At 38.9% G+C, this 11,153-nt stretch overlaps 1 protein-coding gene across 1 annotated transcript; it reads left to right on the top strand.

Moving 5' to 3' along the window:
- The first annotated feature begins 8,348 nt into the window (after nucleotides 1-8,348).
- LOC108317741 (olfactory receptor 1L4) lies at nucleotides 8,349-9,468 on the top strand. Its single transcript, XM_017548397.2, has one exon. It carries the CDS (start codon nucleotides 8,364-8,366, stop codon nucleotides 9,297-9,299), a length of 936 nt encoding a protein of 311 aa, XP_017403886.2. The 5' UTR covers nucleotides 8,349-8,363; the 3' UTR covers nucleotides 9,300-9,468.
- The last annotated feature ends 1,685 nt before the right edge of the window (nucleotides 9,469-11,153 follow it).

Raw genomic sequence — 11,153 nt, 5'->3', positions numbered from 1 at the left:
CAAAGACAAGATGCATGTAAGAAATAATTGATAAGGTATAATTAATTAAAATTTAAAATTTCTACTCTGAGAAAGACACTTTCAAAAGAATGAGAAGGCAATCCACAGACTAGGTGAAAATATTTGCAAAAGACATATCTGGTAAAGGACTATTATCAAAAATATACAAAGATCTCCTAAAACTCAACAATAAGAAAATCAGTAACCCAATTGAAAAATGGTCAAAAGACTTACACAGGCACCACACCAAAGAAGACATACAGATGGCAGCAAATATATGAAATATGCTTCACATCCTATGTTGTTAGAAAATGCAAATTAAGACAACAATGAGATACCACTACACAGCTATTAGAATGGCCCAAATCAAGAACAATGACAACACCAAATGCTGACAAGGATGTGGAGCAACAAGACTTCTCATTCATTGCTAATGAGAACACAAAGTCATAAAGTTACTTTGGAAGACAGTTTGACAATTTCTCATGAAACTAAACATACTCTTACCATATGATCCAGCAATCATCCTTTTTGGTATTTATGCAAATAAACTGAAAACTTATGTCCACATAAAAACCTGCACAGACATTTATAGCAGCTTTATTCATAGCTGCCAAAACTTGGAAGCAACCACACTGTCCTTCAGTATGTAAGTGGATAAATAAACTGTGGTACATGCAGACAACAGAATGTTATTCCGTGCTAAAAAGAAATGAGCTATCAAACCATGAAAATATATGGAGGTACCTTAAATGCATATTAGTAAGTGAAAGAAGTCAATCAAAATAGATAATAGATCTAAATGTAAACTGTAAATAATAAGACTGAATATGATGTCTGTAAAATAATAAGATTGATAATGAGAAATCAATCATATTGTATAATTCCAACTATATGACATTTTGGAAAAGGCAAAACTAAGAATATCAGTGGTTGTCAGAGGTTTGAGGAAGGGATGAACAGGTGAAGCACAGAGAATTTTTAGGATGGTAGACTTATTTTGTATCATACTATTATAGTAGATACATGACATATATTTGTCAAAACCCATAAAATGTTCAGCACCAAGAGTGAATCCTAATGTAAACTACAGACTTGGGTGATAACGATGTGTTACAATAAGTTCATTAATTGTAACAAATGTGCCACTCTGACGGTGGGCATTGATAGTAGGGGAAACTGCATGGGTGGGAGCAGGAGGTATAGGAATTCTCTGCACTTTCTGATCAATTTTTCTGTGACCTAAAATTTCTCAACAATAATAATAATGTATGTTTGAAAGAAATAAAAACAGAAAAAATAAATATTTATCTAAAAGTTGTCATTGCTGTGACATTTATATGTAATGAGGACAATGTGGGTTAGTGAGGCTAAATACTTTACCCAAATTCACCCATTTAGTAACTGGAAAAACTGGAATTCAAATATAAGCAGACTGGCTTAAGAAATTGAAGTAGACCAGGTGAGGTGGCTCATGCCTGTAATCCCAGCACTTTGGGAGGCTGAGGTGGGCGGATCATCTGAGGTCAGGAGTTTGAAGACCAGCCTGACCAACATGGAGAAACCCTGTCTCTACTAAAAATACAAAATTAGCCGGGCGTGGTGGCAGATGCCTGTAATCCCAGCTACCCGGGAGTCTGAGGGAGGAGAATCGCTTGAATCCAGGAGGCGGAGGTTTCGGTGACCCAAGATCACACCATTGCACTCCAGCCTGGGCAACAAGAGCAAAACTCCATCTCAAAAAAAGAAAAGAAATTGAAGTAATAAAATGTTTAAGAAAGGCAAATGAAGCCAAAATAATCAAGGCTCAGTAAGGTTAAGTACTTGCAAAAGCTGCATAGCTCATAAGACACTGAGCGAGCATCCACACGTAGTCAGTCTGGCTCCCAGGCTGGTACCTTAACCCCTTTCCCACAGCACTGCATGTGCGTCTGGATGCAGTCATACATGCAAACACAGAACCTCAGGGATGTCAGAGGTCATCACTTCTCCTTCCAGGGAGGCACACATAAGTGTAACACAGATCTGCACAAGAGTACATGCATGTACACAGAGTAGGCACACACATCTACACAGAGTATACATGTGCATGAAAAAGCACATTATATGGAGTGCACACATGTTTATGGAAACATATGTGCATAGGGTATACATATGAGCATGAACAAACCTCCACTTCTGCTGCTACATGGCTCTAATTCCCTTCCCAGGTGTAAGAGACTATACCTCTGGAACCCAGGTTCCCCATAGTAATGTTCTTTACCCCTGGGAAGACCACAGGGCCAATCCCCTCAGTGCTCTGGCATGCATAGAGGACAGGCCCCTGGATCTCCCTTTCCATCAGTAATTCTCAGTGTAGGTGAAAAACTGTCACATTTCTGAGATTAGATCTGCATTTGAAGAGGCCTCCTTCTTTAGAGATTCAGAGCCCAGTTGTAACCCTCTGGCAGCCCTGAAACCTGTTCAGGCCTCTGAATCTCCTGTCACGCCCACAGGTAGGCAGACCGAGGGGTCTTTGGCAATGGGAACTCTGGAGTCAATATCATCATATAATCTTCCTTTTTCCCAATTTTTTTCCTTCCATCTCAAAAACCAGAAAATATTGTCTCTCTATATATTTTTCTTCTTGCTCGCTTTGATTAAATATCAGACATTTAAAGTACCTGTTCTATGCAAGACACTGTTGTAGTCACTAGCCCCTGCCCTTAAAGGGTGTAGCCCACATCCTGCAACCTGAGACCCACTGAGTTATCTCCTCCAGGGAAACTGAGTTGGCAGAGGAACAAATAAACAAGAACGTTTGGACGATAAAGACATTGAAAGCACACACTTGAAGATGGAATCTACTACCATCGCTGTGTGTCCTTAGGCAAGTCACTTCACTTCTCTGTACTTCAACTTTGGTACCTGTAAAATGGAACGTTGTAGAAACTAAATGACTTCATGTATATAAAGTTCTTAGAGCAGTGCTTCCATGTGTAAGTGCTATTTAATCTATACCCATTACATTACCATAATTGAGAATATCCATAGGAAGAAGCTGTAATAAAGTGGGTATCTCTGGACAAGAAACACCCAGATGGGGCTTTGTCAGCTCAGCTGAGGAAGAAAAGTTTTGTTTTCAGTAAATCCCATCTGAAGTACCTCTGGTGGACCTGATGGATACCAAAGGTATGTTGAGACAGAGTGAATGCAATTATTCACAAAAAGAATCTCAATAGGCATATTTTAAACATTCATTTGCCTAGAATCTAGAATTTTAAATCTGAGAAGGGCAAGGTAACTCACCTTAACATCATGCCATTATTAACACAGAAATGAGGCAGATTGCTATGGGATAGGACTCCATGAACTCATGGCAGAGCTGAAACCAGATACATGTCCCCTGGATCTGAGGGACTTCAAGTATCCAAAAGAGCTTTCAACCTAAACTAAGCAGGAAATGGGAAATTAGGCTGAGATACGACCTTCTCTGGAGCCAAGAGACAGGAGGTAAAGCTCCAATCTAATAGAGGAGTAAAAACTAGGCAGAAAAGATTTCAGAGAACTGAAAAGAGAAAAACTCAACCTAAAAAGAATCTGCAGAATCCCTAAATGGAACATACCACTGAAAGGCACTTATGCACCCAACACTGCCAATCTGGGTGTCTCACAGCTGGCAGGGAGGAGAGAGTAGAAAGGGAGAAGCTGGGTTTTCAAAAACACAGGTGCAGGGGAGATCCTGAGGTCAGGTCCTGGTGCTGTAAAATCAGAGAGCTGTTGTTGATGCAAGATCTGACAGGGCTGAGGTCCAAAGTCCCCTACAGCCTGTCCTCTCTGAAGGCCAAGGAGGAGAGGAGAGGATATGGCTTTGTGAAATGGGAGGCAGAAGTGGGAGTAGAAAGGAAGGACATAGAAAGGATTCCAACATGTAGAAGGAAAGGATAGAGTGGAAGGAGTGGGTCAGCAAGGAGGCTGAAGGCACTCGGCGGCAAGATGACCTCTGTTGGCCGAGGACACACGCTGTGGGCTTAGTTCTCGACTGCACATGCACAGATTGGGGAAGAGGTGTGATGGAGCAGTTTAAAGCATAAGCTGCAGTCAGCGTGCCCGGGTTTGAATCCTAGATACACCAGACACCAGCTCTGTGACTTTCTGAATTTCAGTCTCCATTGCAAAGGGGTGAAGTAATGGTACCTAAAACATAGTGTTATTGTGAGAGTTAAATGAGACAAGGGATAAGGACAGACTCTGTCTAATGAATGCCAGCTGCATTTTTCCAGTTTAGTCACTTTCCATCTGTCTTTGCTCACTCAGGGAAGCGGAAGCACGGATAGTGGGTAGCTTTCCACCAGGGTACTGCCCACCCAGCGTTTTTATCCAGTTTGGGAAGTGCATTATTGCTGCCAGTGTGTTCTCCCTGGTTTCATGTGGGCCAGTGGCTAAGAGAAGGACGCTGCATAAATGATGAGTACACAAGCAAAGGAGAAACAATCTGAGATGACAAATGTCCACAATGTAAAAATTCCCATAGAGAAAGATGAGAAGTATAGAAATAATCCACATTTCCCGTCTATCAAGGAAGAGAGTAAATAACTTTTCAGGTGAGATGATGTGATTTAAAAGGCTTAGAAAATCTCGCAGTCACTTTTGGTTCTTCCCACCACTAACAAGACCCATCATTAAAATGTCATTTCTCTAGCTTATTGTGTGAGCAAAAATACTAACCACTTGTATTAGGGTTTGACAAACTCTCACTCAACTGTCATTTGAGTCTCCAAATGACAGTGGCAGGCAGGGAAGAATAGCATACAAACAGAAACCAGCCCCCACCCCGCACACACCCCATCATCCTAATATATATATACAGAACCATAATGACTTATCCAAGGCATGAGGAAGTATACAATGTTGTCAGATCCAGTTAAATGGGAAGGGGCTAAGTTACTACCTCTGAGAAACATTGCACTGATCTTAGAAACTCCAAATTCAAGCCCAAAAGCAATCAAATAGCCCTTCACCCCCAGCAAATACAATGTCACAGGAGCGAGACTGAGAGACACAGAGAAGAAAATGGGGAAAGAGTCCAGAGAGTTAAATAGATACATTTCCCAGGAGTAGGATGAAGGGTAGTTGTCTCAGGTTGTATCTATTAAGATTTTCAGTGTTCATAAATTCCACCTGTGCATTTCGTATCTCAGAATTATTCCACACTATAGAAATTCTCTCATGAGTGCAATACACACAAAAACATCCATTGTAACAGTCTGTGAGGGAGAAGCACTATGGATAGTATGACTCCAATACAATATATAGTGTGCATGTAGATCTATGGAGAGAAAAAGTTGTCTGGGAAATGAAATTGTACTGAACTTTCACCCTTTTAATTATAAAATTTATGTAAAAAATCATGTGTTCCTGCATGTTCTCACTCATAAGTGGGTGTTGAACAATGAGAACATATAGACACAGGGAGGGGACCATCACACACCAAGGCCTGTTGGGGGGTGGGAGAGCTAGGGGAGGGATAGCAGGGGGTGGGGGGATTGGGGAGGGATAACATTAGGAGAAATACCTAATGTATATGATGGGGGATGGATGCAGCAAATCACCATGGCAGGTGTATACCTATGTAACAATTCTGCACAATCTGCACATGTACCCCAGAACTTAAAGTATAATTTTAAAAAAAGAAAAAAAATCATGTGTTTATTATATTTAAATACAAGCAATATAATTTCACCATACACAAAAAAATGATAAATATGTGCAATAACACATATGTTAACTTGCTAATTTAGCCATTCCACAAGGTATACATATTTCAAAACATCATGTTTGCATGTGCACTATAGATACAATTTTTGTCAATTAAATAAATATATGTAACATAAAGTTAAATGTGGAAATTACTTCTCACTCCAACCCACTTCAAGAGGCAACCACATACACATAAACACACACCAAAATATACACAACATATAAGAAATACTTTTCTTTACAAAAATAGGATTATTCTATATGCATTGTTCTGCAACTTTTTTTTTGTCACTTAGTAAAACATCATAAAGAGTGGTATAATAGCGATGGCATTACTAGGCAACAAATGGCTTCGGCTCTGCTATCAGACTGCCTGAATTCAAATTCCAGCTCTGCCACTTACTCATGGCAGGATCTGGTAAGTTACTTAACTTGGCTAAACTCTAATTTTTGTCTGTAAAATTTGAATAGTTATAGTGCCTATCACGTAGGATTTGGGGAAAATACAATAATTTTTTAAAACATGCAAAGCACCAAACTAGTATGTGGCATGTACTGAGTGCTAATAAATGTTGGCTAACATTAGCCATCTTATTTCTTTAGAGCACGCATGCTACTGAGTAACAGGAATGCATCATATATTGTTTAGTAATTCACCTGCATGTGCATTTTGAGGTTGTTTCCTCTAGGGGTTGCTTTGTTTGGTAGGTTGGTTTGCTTGATGTTATAAGCAACACGTATTGTGTACTACACAAATATGACTGCTTCTAAATGGCAGAGTGCTGTAAGTAGAACAAGTGGATAAAGAGATGCAGATTTTCAACTCTGATAGAGACTACCAAAAGTCTACACTGATTTACACTTTCAGTAAATATGAAGGTCTATTTTCCTTTGGATATGATTCCAAAAAATGTAGTGCCAATCTGATAACTTATTTTTATTTGTGGGTTACAAAGAAGTTTAGGCTTATTTTTTTCCAAATGTTCCAATTGTCATAAATAGCATTTATTTTATAGTTCATTATTTTTCCATTGCCATGAAATAAATCTTTATTATATGTTAAGTTTAATATAGATTATGATCTAAATATAGGCATATAGATATACAAAATGCTTTATATTCATCAATTTTTGCATTTTTCTCTATGTCTGTCATTATCTTACTGCTTTTCAATATACTGTGCTTTTATCTGGGGTTAAAGAAGTTCCCATCATTATTCTAATGTTTCCAAAATAATGTTGTCTGTCTTTAACCATGTAATATTCCAGATGAATTTTAGACAATCTTCTCAAGTTCCATTAAAAAGCCCCCTCAGGTCTTATTAGAAGTGCATTAAATTTTATTAATAAGAATTCATATTTTAAAATATAGTCTTCCTTTTAAGGAATATCATTCTCCACATATTCAGATACTCATTTTGTGTTCTATTATAGTTTCTTCTGATAGGTCTTACTCATTGTTTTATATTTATTTTGTCCCTCAGGTTAATTTCTAAGTATCACTTAGACTTTCTTGCCATTATCAGTCGAAACCTTTTCCTCATTAGATTTGTCTAATACAGAAAGAGAATTAATAGTTTTAGTTTTACAATGTGTCTGGCCACTGGTAGAAAATTGCCATAGGTTTTAAAAGATTTTCAAATACTTATGTTGAATTTTTTGGTACACAACCATGCCACAAAAAAATGACATTTTCTTCTTTTTTAATGTCTATGCCTCCTGATTCTTTAGTTTCACCTTGTTATCGACTCAGTCAACCATCTCAGCAATGTGGCTTAGTAGTGGTCATAGGGCTATCTTTGTCTTCTCTTTCCATGATATTGATGGAAACAGGACCCTTACACAGTCTATGTTTTATAGTCCTGCAATATTTGAATGTTGAGAATGAGGACTTCATAGTTTTTTAACCAGAAAAACTAATATATTTAAAGAACTAATCTTGGTTACATAGGCTATTTCTGGGAATACTCTAATTTTAACTAGTATCCTTGGACCAAAAGATGATAATTAAGTATCAGATCATATTAGCCAAACAGAAATGCTTAAATAAACATTGGAAAGGCTTTTCGCTGAGGATGTAAGGAAGTCTTATCTGAATTCTGCAAGTACCAAGGAGCCTTGATAATTCTGCTGCTTAGTTTTGTTCTATCCCAACTACTACTACCATCTATGGACCTATGAGCAAGAAGGAACACTGAATGAGATAACTTCATTCATAGGGATTCCTTGTATGACAGCATCCTAATTCTAAGTAGAACCCAGCAACCTCTTCCTCTGGGGCAAAAAATAATAATAAGGCTAAGGAGATGGTCAAGAAACAACCTCAGAAGAATCTTTACAAAAGGAAATGAGAAGAACTCAAACAAATTAGGACACATAGAAGCTCCTATGAGCACATGGAAAAATTTTAGTTTCCAATTTGGAACACGGTTTGGCATCCTTTAACTTTTCCCTTACTGAATTTTACTGTTTCTACATAGTCTCAGAATTAAACATTCTTTCAAAGTATACTAGGAGTGAGATTTTTAAGATAGATTTGAGATTGGGGAAGAAGCTGTCTTGATCAAACTGCCCTTTACATCTCTCCCAATGCTTCTCCAAACCCTATCCAGGAAGTCCAGAGACATGGAGATAAAGAACTACAGCAGCAGCTCCTCAGGCTTCATCCTCCTGGGCCTCTCTTCCAACCCTCAGCTGCAGAAACCCCTCTTTGTCATCTTCTTCATCATGTACCTGGTCACTGTGGTGGGGAATGTGCTCATCATCCTGGCCATCCATTCTGACCCCAGGCTCCACAACCCTATGTACTTTTTTCTCAGCAACTTGTCTTTCATGGATATCTGCTTCACGACGGTCATAGTGCCCAAGATGCTGGTGAATTTTCTGTCAGAGACAAAGGTTATCTCCTACATGGGCTGCCTGGTCCAGATGTACTTCTTCATGGCATTTGCGAACACTGACAGCTACCTGCTGGCCTCTATGGCCATCGACCGGCTGGTGGCCATCTGCAACCCCTTATACTATGATGTGGTTATGAACCCCCGGCGTCGCCTACTCATGCTATTGGGTTCTTGCAGCATCTCCCACCTACATTCCCTGTTCCGGGTCCTACTTATGTCTCGCCTGTCTTTCTGTGCCTCCCACATCATTAAGCACTTTTTCTGTGACACCCAGCCTGTGCTAAAGCTGTCCTGCTCTGACACGTCCTCCAGCCAGACGGTGGTCATGACTGAGACCTTAGCTGTCATTGTGACCCCATTCCTGTGTATCATCTTCTCCTACCTGCGAATCATCGTCACTGTGCTCAGAATCCCCTCTGCAGCCGGGAAGTGGAAGGCTTTCTCTACCTGTGGCTCCCACCTCACTGTAGTGGTCCTTTTCTATGGGAGTGTTATTTATGTCTATTTTAGGCCCCTGTCCATGTACTCAGTGGTGAAGGACCGAGTAGCCACAGTTATGTACACGGTAGTGACACCCATGCTGAACCCTTTCATCTACAGCCTGAGGAACAAAGACATGAAGAGGGGTTTGAAGAAATTAAGAGACAGAATTTACTCATAGAAAGAACAGAATGTTGGCATGTCAAAATCAAGAGATGACTTAAAAGATTATCAGCTTATCCTTCCTTCCCAACCATTTTCTACATAGCACTCAAAGAGGTCATGAAAAGTGGTGTTGGATACCAGTAAGAGAATTGTCCTGGGAGCAAAACACTCAATTGTTCTTGTTTTTTTAAAAAAAAATACTTTAAGTTCTGGGACACATGTGCAGAACATGCAGGTTTGTTACATAGGCATACATGTGCCATAGTGGTTTGCTGTACCCATCAACCTGTTATCTACATTAGGTGTTTCTCCTAATGCTATCCCTCCCCTAGCCTCCCACCTTCTGACAGGCCCCGGTGTGTGATATTCCCCTCCCTGTGTCCATGTGTTCTCATTGTTCAACTCCCACTTATGAGTGAGAACATGCAGGGTTTAGTTTTCTGTTCCTGTGTTACTTTGCTGAGAATGATGGTTTCCAGCTTCATTCATGTCCCTGCAAAGAACATGAACTCCTTTTTCATGGCAGTATATTATTCCATGGTGTGTATGAGCCACATTTTCTTTATCCAGTCTATCATTGATGGGCATTTGGGTTGGTTCCAAGTCTTTGCTACTGTTAATAGTGCTGCAATAAACATATGTGTACATGTGTCTTTATAATAAAATGATTTATAATCCTTTGGGTATATACCCAGTAATGGGATTGCTGGGTCAAATGGTATTTCTGGTTCTAGATCCTTAAGGAATTGCCACACTGTCTTCCACAGTGGTTGAACTAATTAATACCCCACCAACAGTGTAAATGCATTCCTATTTCTCTCCATCTTCTCCATCATCTGTTGTTTCTTGACTTTTTAATAATCACCATTCTAACTGGCATGAGATGGTATCTCAACGTGGTTTTGGTTTGCATTTCTCTAATGACCAGTGATGATGAGCTTTTTTAAAAATGTTTGTTGGCTGCATAAATATCTTCTTTTGAGAAGTGACTGTTCATAACCTTCCCCCACTTTTTGATGGGGTTGTTTTTTTGTTTGTTTTTTTGTAAATTTGTTTGTTCCTTGTAAACTCTGGTTATTAGCCCTTTGTCAGATGGATAGATTGCAAAAATTGTCTCCCATTCTGCAGGTTGCCTGTTGACTCTGATGATAGTTTCTTTTGCTGTGCAGAAGTTCTTTAGTTTGATTACCTCCCATGTGTCAAATTTGGCTTTTGTTGTCATTGCTTTCAAAAAACGCTCGGTTTCTATCAATGACTTTGACCAAATATATATTTAATCTCAGGTTAGATACTGATAGGAATCCACATTTTAGGAAAACCACTTCAATTGTCCTCAATAGACTGGCACCCATATGATAAAATAAAGCTTTAATATGCCTACAAATAAATCTTCTATATGGCTGGCAATGGGTACCAGTCAGGGAGTTATAAATCCTGTTAGTCTGCGGAAGTGGAAACCACATGGATTTGGTAGAAAGTTGGAAAGAACTTTTTGGAAAAGTGTCATAAATTTATCCTTAAAAACAGACTGAATTTTGACAAAGAAAGTTCCAAAAGATGAGGAAATGGGCATAGCATTTCACATAGTAAAAATCAGCCAAGCACGCAGAGGCAATACACTTTGGAATATTTTTGAGAAACAGTGAAAAACCCTGTGAAACTTATTCAGTTTGAGAGTAAAGACAATCCAACTGAAAAGGCGGAATGATCCAAAAAGAATATTTACTCCACCCCCAACACCAAAGTATCATGACAATATGAATTCTCAGTACCCTTCCCCCTTTTCTCTCTCTCTCTCTCTCTTTTTTTTTTTTTTTTTTTTTTTTTTTTTTTTTTTTTTTTTTTTTTTTTTTTTTTTTTTTTTTTTTTT

This window comes from Cebus imitator, unplaced genomic scaffold (assembly GCF_001604975.1).
Source record: "Cebus imitator isolate Cc_AM_T3 unplaced genomic scaffold, Cebus_imitator-1.0 Scaffold206, whole genome shotgun sequence".
In the NCBI taxonomy this organism is placed as follows: domain Eukaryota; kingdom Metazoa; phylum Chordata; class Mammalia; order Primates; family Cebidae; genus Cebus; species Cebus imitator.
Note: the sequence above shows the minus strand (reverse complement) of the source record. Positions and strands in the feature narration are given on the sequence as shown.